At 41.6% G+C, this 14,249-nt stretch overlaps 1 protein-coding gene across 3 annotated transcripts in view; it reads right to left on the reverse strand.

Annotated features, from left to right (window-relative positions):
• PTPRB (protein tyrosine phosphatase receptor type B) overlaps positions 1–14,249 on the reverse strand; it is a 123,636-nt gene that overhangs the window by 21,274 nt on the left and 88,113 nt on the right. For all 3 annotated transcript variants that reach the window (XM_032170731.2, XM_032170733.1, XM_032170732.2), the window contains 7 exons: positions 8,269–8,375; positions 4,575–4,674; positions 3,663–3,746; positions 3,554–3,571; positions 3,350–3,431; positions 2,654–2,744; positions 1,888–1,964 (listed from right to left, as the gene is read on the reverse strand). In XM_032170731.2, coding sequence (XP_032026622.1) covers positions 1,888–1,964; positions 2,654–2,744; positions 3,350–3,431; positions 3,554–3,571; positions 3,663–3,746; positions 4,575–4,674; positions 8,269–8,375 — 559 coding nt within the window. The remainder of the gene's footprint in view (positions 1–1,887; positions 1,965–2,653; positions 2,745–3,349; positions 3,432–3,553; positions 3,572–3,662; positions 3,747–4,574; positions 4,675–8,268; positions 8,376–14,249) is intronic.

Genomic DNA, 14,249 nt, shown 5'->3' on the forward strand with positions numbered 1-14,249 from the left:
TGTGGGGTGGGGGGAGGGGGGAGGGACAGCATTAGGAGATACACCTAATGCTAAATGACGAGTTAATGGGTGCAGGAAATCAACATGGCACATGGATACATATGTAACAAACCTGCACATTGTGCACATGTACCCTAAAACCCTAAAGTATAATAAAAAAAAAAAAAAAAAACACTTCACCCTCAATTATATGTGTGTGTTGAGGGGTATTTGTGTAGACTGTTTGAGGGACTGATCAGGCTCTTTCCCTATTTAATGTAGAAGAATGTTAGTCATTTTGGATAATCAATGTCAGAATAATTTGGTAAGATATGTCATCCACAGGAAGCATCACGGAAGAGAAACCACTGTTGACTGAGCATCTACCATCTAATGTGTTGCGGGTCAGGGCTTATTTAATCCAAACCACAGTCCAAGAGCGGGATATTTTCATCTACTCCTTCTGCACTCCAGCAATGACAGCAATTCCTTGTCAATTCTAGTCGAAGTTCTTTCTCTTTGTCTTTCCTCAGGGTCTCCACATTATGTCACCTCTGCCATCGCCACCGCCGCCCACCCAAACACTGCCTCTCATCTGACCAATCCTTACTTATCCTCAGCATGGTCCCTGCTTGGCTGAGACTTTTATCTTTCTCTCTGCTGGGGAATATTCTCCTCCAAGATGCCCCACGGCAATCTCTAGCCTCTCGCTACTGAGTGCGGTTCTCAGACCAGCAGCGCTGAAATCACCAAGAGGCTTGTCAGAAATGCAGACTCCGCCGGGCGCAGTGGCTCACGCCTGTAATCCCAGCACTTTGGGAGGCCGAGGCGGGCGGATCATGAGGTCAGCAGATTGAGACCATCCTGGCTAACACGGTGAAACCCCATCTCTACTAAAAATACAAAAAATATTAGCCGGGCATAGTGGCAGGCGCCTGTAGTCTCAGCTACTCAGGAGGCTGAGGCAGGAGAATGGCGTGAACCCCGGGGACGGAGCTTGCAGTGAGCAGAGATCGCGCCACTGCACTCCAGCCTGGGTGACACAGCGAGACCATCTCAAAAAAAGAAAAAAATACACAGACTCCCAGGCCCTGCCTCAGCCCTGCTGGATCAGAATCTGCCTTTTCACAAGATCCTCAGATGACGCAGACATCTTTCAACGTAGGAGAGGCACTGCTGTGGCAGGTTTCCCATGCCATTGCCTTTTCTTGCCTCAACTCTTCTGAGAGTTCCTTTAGGGTCAGGATTCCATCTTATCCCATGCCTGTAAACAGCTCAGTTAGCACTTAATTTCTAAGTGTTTATTGAGTGAATGGATGGTTGCTTGAGGTAAATATTATTATCCTCAGTTTTTCGAAAAGAAAATGGAGGCCCAAAAAGGTGACATAATGTGCCGAAGGTCACAGAGTCAACAAGGGGCAGAAGTGGGATTCAAACCTAGACTTGTTTGACCTGAAAGCTTTTTCCACTGCAGTATGCCATAGGAAGGTGGCAAGATGCTAACCAAAACCAGAGCCCAAAGATTTGATATAACCTTTGAGTTGTGTCTGTGGTTGTGAAGATTTCAAATAACATGGGATCAGCTTCTCTAGTTAGGCAGCTTTAGCAGGGGAGGTCCATCTCCCTTAGGAAGCTCTCATCTTGGTTAAGGACTGCAGAGAGTAGATGACCTATGAAAATGCATCCTGGGCTCATTATAATTTCATCTGACTATAGCCATTGTGAAAAATGTGGCGTAGCAGGAACTAAATTGGATACCCCATTTTTTTATGGCATTTGGACATGCTCTTCTGAAATTTACAGGTGTTTCCAGACCTAAGAATAACGGGAACATGGAGGAGTGGCATCTCCAGTGTAGCCACCCACCAAAACCTCATCGCGAACACTGTGGCCTAGTGGGTCACTTACAGGGATGTAGCTGGCATTGATGTAGTCAGAGCACGGATCATCATCTACATTGGAGAGCTTCACTCGCGTGGCATCATCTGGAAGGAGAGATTTGCTGCTGAGTCTTGGAGTGATTTTTCTACAGTTTATGTGACGTGTGTGATGTGCCTTAGCTCTGATCCCCACAACAGCCCCAGATGGGAAGTGATCTTATCTCCATTTTGCAAATGAGGCTCAGACAGGATAACTAACTTGCCCCACGTTGCATAGGTGGCCTATAACCAGTCAGACACAGGAGACAACATGAAGCCCCATCTGTGCTTCCCTTTCTAACATCACATTTGCCTGATGGAGTGGCCAGCTCCCTTTCACTGCTGGAATGAATACGATCCAGAAAACCTACCTTCTATTGCTTTACCTAATGGGGTAAGGAAATTTAAGTAGAAATTGCTAACTGAAGGCTTTGCTAAGCAAACCCAGGTCTGCTTGATGTCAGAGCCCTTGCTGTTAACCCCATTTACTGCTTAGCCTCCAAAGAGAAGCAGTAGGATCACATGGGGAAATGTCAACAGCATAAGAGGACTTTCATAGTCAGAATTTAAACTGGCTATTATCCCTCTGGAGGGAAGTGCAGGAATATACAAGCTATTTCTTATTAAAGGCATTCAGAGCTTGAGATTGTCCATATCGAGCTACATTATATTTCTTTAGCCTCATTTCAGTTTTGGAGAAAAATGCAGAAATGGCTAGAGGAAGACAGTATTACAAATTTTGACACAAAACTTACAGGGCAATATATTGTTGTATCGATTCTTCCCTCTATTCTCCGGCAAGAGTGCAATGTCACATGACTGGTTTCGGCCCACGTCTTTTAACTCCTGTTAGGTCAAACAGAAGTTTGTAAGTGGAGAATATGAAATAGAATAAAGCAAATCATACAGTCCTGGAGATACATAATAATATGAAAATATATACACTAGCTATTGTTTATGAATGCCTAGTATTCAACATGCATTAGCTCTGATCCCCACAACAGCCCCACAAGGGAGGTGTTCTCACTGTTATACAGGTGAGGCTCAGACAGGATAACTGATGTGCCCCAGGTCACCCAAGTGGCAAACCTGAGAATCAAATCCAAAAGCTACATGCTTTTTGCGAAACCACAGCATCTTCCAGCCAAGCAAATGGCCAGGCTGAATATCTGACAGCATTATGTCTGCATTTGAGATTTGTTCATTCTTCCTTACTATCTGATCCAGGTAGTCCTTGGTTTGCTGTGTTATTCTGGAGCTCAAGCTGGCCTCTAAGATTAGATGGTATATTCTATTCAGGGCGTAGTTAGGCATAGAAGAGTGCTCAGCTGAGATTCTAAGCAGCCTCCTAACTTCCAAGCTCAATCAGCCTATGATTACACAGTAAACATTAGGAAGGAAATTCTGCTAAGAACTAGGGATGCTGAAGCTTCATTCTGCCTGAGTTGTACCTCGTATTCCTTGGATAGAAGGTAGTTGGAGTCAGCCTGTAGCTTCATGAAATGCCCTTCAAACTGATTTATTTTTATTGGACTGTAATTAAAAATGAAACAAAAAGAAAAGAGAGTTACTGCAGAAAAGGGAAAGTGCCATAACTATTCTGACTCATATTTCAAAGGCAGATAATGTAGTAATTAATGTGTTCTCTCTCTTACCAAGAAGTTTTCCGGTTACTGTGAAGGGAAGCCAAAAGAAGACTTTGTTAGCAAATTTCACATAATACCATCTTTCAACAAATTATATGAAGGCAAATGTGGTGCTTACCCTTTCTGGCCTAGGTTTAAGTGGACAGATAATGGTCGATCCCTACGAATGCTCAGACGGGCAGAGGGTCTTTCTCGACCATGGCTGAAACATAAGGGAGATAACTTTTATTCTGATTACGATACTTGGCTTGAACACATTTTTCCATTTATGGTAAGGCTGTGGATGTTTGTGCAAATATGGATTTTTCAGTATTCATATAGATTTGCACTCAGCCAACATCTCTGAGGGAGGGAAAGGAAAGAGAATAAAGTAGATCATTCCCACCCAGAAACGGATCTCTGCAAAAACTGGAGATTTGTCTCCTGGTTTTTGGCTACAGGTTATAATCACTTCCCACATTCTCAATAAAACTTTGCTTAAAAAAAATCCAGTAAATTTCAGATGCCAGACACGACTTCAATAAAGAGGAACATGTGCCAAATTAAGAAAAAAAAATTCACTAAGAGAAGAAGGCACGACACTGGGGCCACATGCTATTTGGTTCTTTTTGGTCCCTTCTTAAATTAGGATGGCAGATATGAACTACAAAATGGTGATGTCAACCACACTTTTCAGGATATTTCAGAAAAGCACTTGGGCATGCAATTCGCAAACATCTTTGTCTTCATGAGGATATGAACCACACACAAATATTTTTTTCCTGTGCAAAAGGAGTCACTTCATCTTTAAATAAAGCTATAGATGGCCCCTCAGTCCTTTGTTAAGGGCTGAATTCATCAATGGGATATAAAAGAGCTGAGAAAAGTGAGTCATGGCTTTAGAGTTTGACTTGTTTTTATTGAGAAAACAGTGACCATTTAACCTGGAAAAATTAAATTATTTTCCCTGCTCAGTTTTCAGCCTAAAGGGAATTTTCAGTTGCATTTTTAAAGTTGTGGGTCCAATCACCAAAAGGATCTTTGTACTTACCTCACTTTCTGTCTGCAGATCAATAAGGCAACAACAGCCACTAGCATGCCAATTAAAAACAGACCAGCACTCACACCTTCAATAGCTCCAAACAAGGGCTCTACAATAATCCAGATAGAAACAACAAATGCAGGTGGGAAAATTAGTGCTAGGGAACCAGTAAGAAAGCTATTGAAGCCATATCTCCCAAGTAATGTTATTACAAATAGAATTCAAGTGATGCCCATGATGAGGCATTTACTTTCCAAAGGCTAGGAGTATGCACCTAAGAAGATGAAAGGCTGGCTCCCACCCTGTAGCAGTGAGGCCAGGTGTCACTGTATACTTTTGAAGTTAATGGTGTATAGCTTATAGAGGAATTTTGGACTTTGCACTTGTATATAAAGCTTGGGGCACCTAAGATAAAGGCCGTAAGTTTGCCACCAAGATAAAAATGCAATTTCATTTATATGAAACATGTTACACAGCATCTGGGGCTTTGGAAAATCCAGTGGATTGCTTGGAGCTATTTCAAGAAGTCTTATTTTTATTATCTGGTATGGTACCGCTACTGGGAGTTTATGAAGAGGTAAGAGTGGCCTCATTTTTAAAATAGCTTTATTGAAACATCATTCACATAGCATGCAACTCACCCATCTAAATTGTACAATTCAATGGTCTTTAGTATAGTCAGAGTTTTGCAAATGTCACTACAATCAATTTTAAAACATTTTCATCACCCTCAAAAGAAACCGCATACCTATTAGCAGTCAGTCCCATTCCTCCCTCCCCGCGATCCCTGGCAACCACTGATCTACTTTCTGTGTCTGTGGATTTGCCTATTCTGGACGTTTCATAGAAATGAAATCATAAATCTATGATCTTTTGTGACTGGCTCCTTTCACTTAGCATAACATTTTCAAGGTTCATCCATATTATAGTATATACCAAGATTTCATTCCTTTTTACGGTTGAATAATAGTCCATTGTATGGATATATCACATTTTGTTTATCCACTGATGGACATTTAAATTGCTTCTACTTTTTGGCGATTATGAATAATGCAGCTATGAACATTCATGTACAAGTTTCTATGTGGACATATGTTTTCATTTCTCCTGGGTATATACTGAGGAGTGAAATTGCTGGGTCGTATGGTAACTCTAGGTTTAATATTTCTATAAACTGTTTGTCAAAGCAGTGACACCATTTTACATTCTCATAAGCAGTGTATGGAAGGTTCTGATTTCTTCATATCCTCACTAACTCTTGTTACTGTCTTTTTGATTATAGCCATGCTACTGGGTGTGAAGTGGTATCTTCTTGTGATTTTGATTTGCATTTCCCTAATGACTAATGATGTTGAGCATCTTTTCGTGTGCTTATTAGTCAACTGTACATCTTCTTTGGAGAAATGTCTATTCAGAGCCTTTGCCCATTTAAATATTGTGTAATTTGGCTGGGCACGGTGGCTCATGCCTGTAATCCCAGCATTTTGGGAGGCCGAGGCAGGCAGATCACGAGGCCAGGAGTTCGAGACCAGCCTGGCCAACATGGTGAAACCTTGTCTCTACTAAAAATACAAAAATTAGCCGGGTGTGGTGGCGCATGCCTGTAGTCCCAGCTACTGGGGAGGCTGAGGCAGGAGAATTGCTTGAACCTGGGAGGTGGAGGTTGCAGTGAGCCAAGGTGGCATCACCGCACTACAGCCTGGGTGACAGAGCAAGACTCCGTCTTGAAAAAATATATATCTATATGGCCTGGCGCGGTGGCTCATGCCTGTAATCCCAGCACTTTGGGAGGCCGAGACAGGCGGATCATGAGGTCAGGAGATTGAGAACATCCTGGCTAACACAGTGAAACCCCGTCTCTACTAAAAATACAAAAAATTAGCCGGGCGTGGTGGCGGGCGCCTGTAGTCCCTGCTACTTAGGAGGCTGAGGCAGGAGAATGGCATGAACCCGGGAGGTGGAGCTTACAGCGAGCTGAGATCACACCACTGCACGCCAGCCTGGGCAACACAGCAAGACTCTGTCTCAAAAAAAATAAAAAATAAATAAATAAATAAATATATATATTATGCTATATGTATAGTATAATCTGTGTTTTTATTATTAAATTGTGAGGTAAGAGTTCTTTATATGCTAGATACTCAGCCCTTATCAGATATGTGATTTGGAAAATAAATATTTTCTCCCTATTCTGTAGGTTGTCTTTTTACTTTGTTGATAGTGTCCTTTAAAGCACAAGTTTTTAATTTTGATTAAATCCAAAGTATCCATTTTTTCTTTTGTAGCTTATGCTTTTGGTGTCATATCTAAAAAGCTATTTGCTAATCCAAGGTTACAAAGATTTACACCTATGTTTTCTTGTAAAAGTGTTACTGTGTTATCCCTTAAATTTAGGTCTACGAAGTGGCCCATTTTTGAAGTTGTATTTTAAGACCTTAGATTTGTTTGTTCCATGTTGCTTTTCAAGACTCATCAAATCAACACAATCATCTTTCCTTGAATGTGGTTAATATCCTTTTTTGAATATACATTTACTGTCTTCCTGTACTAGACTACATGCAATTTTTGTCATGTAACAATATTTCAAAGAGGAAAGAATTGTGTTTACAAAGTCCCTACATTAAATTATAAGTAAAGACATCTAAATCCTCTTAACTGTGTTCTCATCCCCCTTTGGCTTGAAATTGGGAGATTATCCCTATATTTGGCATAAATAGATTGGAATGTTTGTGAGGCTGAGTCATCTTTTGTCATGCAGCACAAGAGACAGTTTTAGCTGTAAAGAACTTCGCAGACCCAGAGATCAAGCACTGCAGAACACGGGTTACAGGAAAAGGCTACACAGACGATGGTGTTGAGAAAGAAGGTGATGAAATGATGCTATTCTCAGCCTGGTGGAAGTATTCAGAGACAGGGCAGTGCAGAAGTTGTACACTTGGGCAGAAAGTGCCAGACTTTCAGCTGCACCATCTTGGGCAAATTACTTAATCTCTTGGTGCCTCATGTCCTCATCTTTAAAATGGGGATGATAATAGCATCTACCTCAAAAGACTGTCATGAGAATTGGACAAGTTATTCCATGTAAAATGCTTAAAACTGTGTCTCCATAGAGAAGGTCAACAGTAAATACTAGCCACTATTATTACTCAGGCTTTCCCTCTAACACACTAGAGAAGTCTCTTTCAGAAATTGTTATGTATAGTCTTTTATATTAATGGTTTTTAATACTACAAAGTCAACACATAATAAGCAAAAGGAAGAAAAATCACCTGTAGTTCCATTACTTTGAGATACGCATCATTAATACTTTGGTGTTTTTTCTTTTAGTCTTTTTTTCCTGAGCATTTCTGTGTGTATGCATATATACATTCTCACTTTTAACTGAAAGCCTTTTGTAGTAACTTATATTTTGGCCTGTGAAAACTCTTGATTTTAATGGTTTTCATTCACTATTTAGAAAATAATTCATTTTTAATAGAAAAAAATACTATACTTCCACCTTCTTTTTAGATTAACCCCCTTTCAATCCATTCTTCTAGAGAAGTTGTACAATCCCTTCGATCCACATCAATTTTTGGTCACAAAAAGATTAAGTTCCAAATGAAAATAAATGTTCCCCCCACCATCAGCCACTATCTCCCCATTAGAGGCTCTTGTAGGTGACATGGCAGTTGGTAGAACATGATGTAAAGGTTAGCCTTACCTGATTCAGTAGTGATGGGTAAAGAAAAAAATGTATCTGAATAGAGTGGCTTTGTGAATTCCTTCAGGTCCTCATCAAAGAGCTGTGTAAAAGCTCGAATGCTGATTCTGAAAAGAAAACCAATTTATTTAAATATAAATTAGTTGTTGAACACAGTAGCTGAAAAATGTGTTCAAGGAGAAATAGGGCGGGTTCCTGGTCAGTGTGTAGCAGGGTAGAATGTGAGTTATGGAATCAGATAGACCCGGGTTCATGCATTCATTCATCAATTTATTCATAAATATTTATTGAGCCCCTGCCACACGCCAATCACTGTTCTAGGAGCTGGGACTTTGCAAGGAACACAACAAAGTCCCTGCCATTCCAGAGGTTACATTCTCATGGAGGAAGTCAGACAATAGACACACAAATATAATAAATCAGATGAGATTTGTGCTATGAAAAAGAAAAGAGCAGGGTAAGGAAGATGGAGAGCAATGGGAATAAAGCATGTGGGACTGCTTTATTCAGAATGGTAGTGATGAAGGCAGTGAGTGAGAAGTGTTGGATATATCGAAGGAAGAACTAGAAGATTTGCTGATGAATGTAGAGTATGGATGATTCCACATGTTCTGGCTGGGGAACAACTGGAAGAATGGAGGTGTCATCTACTAACAGGAGGGAAAACTATGGAGAAGTAGACTGGGGGGTTTGAGAAGATCCAGACAGATCAGTTGTGGAGGAAGTAATTCTGAGATGCCCATTAGCGAAGTCAAGTGGCCCAAATATCAATATTATTGTTGTTGTTGTTATTTTAACTTACATATCTCATCTTTTGGCACTATTTTCTAAAGGTCATTTTATCTAAAAATATTCCAATATCATATTTATTGTCAACAGGAAATATTTGTTAAAGGCCTTTATAAATCGCTGAAGTTAAAAAGAGATGTATGGTCACTAGTCTTGGAAACTTGAAAGACAAAATATAAAGGAATCAGGCAAATAGCAAAATAAGAAAGCATATATACAATGGCAAATGAGGAATGGTAGAATATGGAGGAAACAGTATGTGTGGGCATAGGAGGTAAGGTGGCTGGGAGCAGAGAGCTCAATGAAGAGACTGCTGAGATAGTCAGGCCAACGACACAGGGCCCTGGCCTGGAGCCCTGGCAATGAGAATGGAAAGAAGACTGAAAGGCACTGAGAGGAGGAACTAGGTGGGGCCCAGACTGAAGAGAAGCAGGGAGGAATCAAGGATGGCCTAAGACTTGAGCTCATGTCACTCAAGAGAACAATGGGATCATTGATAGAAATAAGGAGAGGTTGGGCGCGGTGGCTCACGCCTGTAATCCCAGCACTTTGGGAGGCCGAGGCAGGCGGATCACCTGAGGTCAGGAGTTCGAGACCAGCCTGGCCAACATGGCAAAACCCCATCTCTGCTAAAAATACAAAAATTAGCCGGGCTTGATGGTGGGCACCTGTAATCCTGGCTACTTGGGAGGCTGAGGCAGGAGAATCACTTGAACATGGGAGGTGGAGGCTGCAGTGAGCCAAGATCATGCCACTGCACTCCAGCCTGGGTGACAAAGCAGGACTCCATCTCAAAAAAAAAAAATTGACAGACTGGTGAAGAAGGAGGATACGCTTTGCTTGGGATATACTCGATTTAGAGGGACAGTGAGGCATTGATTTAGAACTATCCAGCTGACACTGGAGTTATTCCAGTCACCTGAGCAGGAGAGTTGCTGAGGTGGCTGTCCACGTGTCCATGTGGGATAGTGCCTGAAAATCAGCTGGTCGTAAATTCAATAAACAAGTAAGATGCAGCTACAAACACACAGATTTGTAACCTCTGCTTGAATGAGAAGCCTGTGATCCCTCTCATAGGACCTAAGTTTTGTGCTCGCTGCATAAGTCTGCCCAGTCTGGAGAGCTGCACTCAATTTCTGGGGGCATATTTTAGGATGAATTAGAGATCATTTGAGGTGACTGACCTGACAATGATACAGAAGACTTCAAGGGACATAATATAGTTAGCTTCAGATTTAAGGAAGGCTGCCATGTAGAAGAGGAAAACAACATGATTATTTTTCTTCTTGAAGGAAGAATTAGGCTCTGTAGGCTGAATTTATAAGGAAGGAGGAGTTTAGGAACATTAAGCTGTTTTCTAACATTAGAATATGAGCTGCCTCCTAGGTTGAGAGCTCCCAGTCACTGGGGGTTGGAGGATGGGAGTGGGTTTCAAGTAGAGGCTGGAGGAGAAGCAGTCCCAGGGAAGCTGGAGGAGGGCATCGCTGCACTAAGTTAAAGATTGGCTTGGGTGACTTCTTGAGTCCCTCCTATTGTGAAGATTCTCTAGTTGAACTGATGGAGTATTAGGCTTGGTTTATATGGGAAAACTTTTGCTAGTGTTAATTTCAATTCTATGAAAGTGACAAGAAATACTCTTTTTTTTTTTAAATCTATATTTCTTGAACCCAAAGGTATCTGGGCATGTCCTGTGATAATGCTGAAGCAGTACTAGGCCAGGGCAAATTGTTCTGACCCTGCTCCCCCTTCTTCTAACTCATGCCCAGATCCCAGTGTAATCCTGTAAAATGAACATCAAGATGATAATGATAAATCACATCTATAACTTCCATCTCCAAAAGATCCATTCCAAGTCAAAAGGTGTTCTTCCAGGAATAACAGCCTGTTAATGGAAGTATATTGAGAAAGGTCCACAAAGGGAAACAAGCAGTCACCACACATTAAAGGGGAAGGTGAGGAGTTGGTGTGTTTTGCTAATTTTGGAAGGCAGCTATGCTAACCACTATAATACCAGTACCTTGGCAAATGTGTTGCTAATTTATTATATATTTGGAAATTCAGTGTCTCTCTGATAAGAGTTTCTTATTTATAAGTGTGGAAAGACTTTTTTTCTTTTTCTTTCTTTTCTTTTTTCTTTTTTTTTTTTTGAGACAGGATCTTACTCTGTCACCAGGTTGGAGTGCACACTGCAACCTCCACCTCCCGAGCTCAAGTGATCCTCCAACCCCAGCCTCCTGAGTAGCTGGGATTGCAAGTGCACACTACCATGGCCAGCTAATTTTTGTATTTTTATTACAGATGGGGCTTTGCCATGTTGTCCAGGCTGGTCTTGAACTCCTGGGCTCAAGCTATCTGCCTGTCTTGGCCTCCCAAAGTGCTGGGATTACAAGTGTGAGCCATCGCGCCCAGCCATAAGGACTTTTTCAAACATGTTTCTGTTTGATCATGTTCAACCTCTCCAATATAATAAAGAAGTTTATTATATTACTTCAGAGGTTTGGAACCTGAAGCTAGGAGAGAGTCCATGTCTTCTCGAAGATCACACAGAAAGATGATGAATGAAAACTGAACTTCATATTTCTGGCTCCTAGTGCACATCTCTTTTCTTATTTCCTCATGGCTTAATTTTTGGTTAAAAGCAATGACTTCTGGCTGGGCCCAGTGGCTCATGCCTGTAATTCCAGCAATTTGGGAGGCCAGGGCAGGCAGATCACATGAGGCCAAGAATTTGAGGCCAGCCTGGCCAACATGGTAAAACCCCATCTCTATTGAAAATACAAAAATTAGCCAGGCCCATGGTGATGTGTGCCTGTAGTCCCAGCTACTTGGGAGGCTGAGGCATGAGAATCGCTTGAATCCAAAAAGTGGAGGTTGCAGTGAGCTGAGATCATGCCACTGCACTCCAGCCTGGGCAACACAGCAAGACTCTCTCTCTCTCACACACAGACACACACACACATACATACACACACATACACACACAGGCCATGACTTTTGTAGGAAGGATGAAAAAAGCCTGGGCTAGGAACAAGAGGATCTGAAGTCTAGTTCTCCCTCTTACTCCATTGCTGGCTACTTGAATGGTCCCTAAAGTTCTTTATGCCTCATCTGTAAAATAAAAGCATTGGCTGTAACAACCTTGACATGGTCTGCTCTGAAATCACAAGTGTAAACACAAAGTACTGAATGGATGCAGATAAAAAGGACCTTTAGGAAGGAGATAATTACCTAGTATAGGTTCAGCTTAAAATTAATGGGTTATCGGCCGGGCGCGGTGGCTCACGCTTGTAATCCCAGCACTTTGGGAGGCCGAGGCGGGCGGATCACGAGGTCAGGAGATCGAGACCACGGTGAAACCCCGTCTCTACTAAAAAAATACAAAAAAATTAGCCGGGCGTGGTGGCGGGCGCCTGTAGTCCCAGCTACTCGGAGAGGCTGAGGCAGGAGAATGGCGTGAACCCGGGAGGCGGAGCTTGCAGTGAGCCGAGATTGCGCCACTGCACTCCAGCCTGGGCGACAGAGCGAGACTCCGTCTCAAAAAAAAAAAAAAAAAAAAAAAAAAAAAAAAAAAAAAAAAAATTAATGGGTTATCAGGCACTCTTCCCTTAAAACTTTTCCAAAAATGAATATCACAACTACTTTCCCCAGCCCAGCACTTAGCACCCACCCACAGTCCTCTCTCGTCCTATCATCCCAGTCTACTCCTTTTTATTCACCCTCTGTTTGAAACTGGACTGTTTGTTCTTCTCTAAACAATTTGTGTATTTAAAACTCCACACTTTGACTCCCACTATTCCTTCCACATTAAATCTCCTTCGGTCCCTATCTGGGTATTTCTAAATCCTTTCCTGTGTTTTAATACATCCTTTGAGAAGCCTTCTGAACCTTCACAGAATTTATTTTCCTTTATTCCTTACGTCCTTCAACATTTCGGCCTCTATTTTGCAGATGTGGCTTCTTTCTGTCTCCACACTGTAAGCTTCTTGAAGGCACTGGTTCCACCTTATTTATCTATCACCCAACAACACGTATTGCCAAAGAAGGCAATAACATATGTGCTGAATATATTATAGAAAGATAATTATGAATATGACACAATAACAAGACATTATTTTTAATGAACAAATATCTGATAGATTTTTTTTCCACTTTAAATGTGTCCAGAATCAGAATTCTATAGCAGAAAGTTAGAGATCATGTGGTTCAATTTCCTTCCTTTGAAGAGAACGAGGTCAGGAGAAGCTGACCACCTTACTATGGTCACACTGCTCTTCTATTTAGAATAAAAACAAAACCAGACCAGCACTTTCCTAACCTTCCAACTCTCTCACCATAATGATCTGCCCTTTCTCTTTCCATATGGAACAATGGAATAATACATGTGAATCATAGGAACCCAACAATGAATGAAACACATTATATCTGTTGACATAATAAACTTGCATATCAGCTAAACCTAGCATTTCCCATTTCTCAATCCTAATTATTCTTTTTCCGTGCTATTTCCTGTCCACCTATTCCCTTTGGAAAAAAGGATGCCTAACAACAAGGAGGGTCACTGTGGTGATGATTGTCTTGAGACAGGCAGAATTCTGACTGGACTGAGTTCAGCAGCCACCACACAAGAGGCTGATGTGCATGTGGTTTTCTGATGTGCTTTGGGAGACGACACCTCCTCTCATCAAGCATTATCTGTCTGGCATGCTTTTAACAATACTGAAGTAAACATATATATATTGGAGAAATATAGGAAAGGTGTGTTCTGAAAGACAAATATGTACACAGAGATGATGACGCCATAACACCAATGTGTGACTTCCTTAGAGCATCTTGGCTCATTCCCGTATTTGTTCATAAGCATTTCACAAGCACATCTTTTGTGCCAGGAACTTGCCATATTGTTTTGTAACCAATGATACATCTGTCTCCCATGTTGGACTGTGAGTTCTTGCAGTCTAGTGAAGACGGCAGGTAATTTGATAAAGGGTTAAAAGCCACTATAAATGTAGGATTAGAGGAATGTAGGGAGACAGTGATGTGGACGTGGACATGGAGCTGATGGAGCACCCAACTGCCCAGCTGCGGGTTGACAGGATAGTGTGGGTGGTTGAGGGTTGAGCTGGCTTTTGAAGTGTGTGGAGAATTCACCAGCCAGATAAGAGCGGAAAGCATCTGAGAGTGAAAAGATTATG

Source organism: Hylobates moloch, unplaced genomic scaffold (genome assembly GCF_009828535.3).
Source record: "Hylobates moloch isolate HMO894 unplaced genomic scaffold, HMol_V3 SCAFFOLD_12, whole genome shotgun sequence".
In the NCBI taxonomy this organism is placed as follows: domain Eukaryota; kingdom Metazoa; phylum Chordata; class Mammalia; order Primates; family Hylobatidae; genus Hylobates; species Hylobates moloch.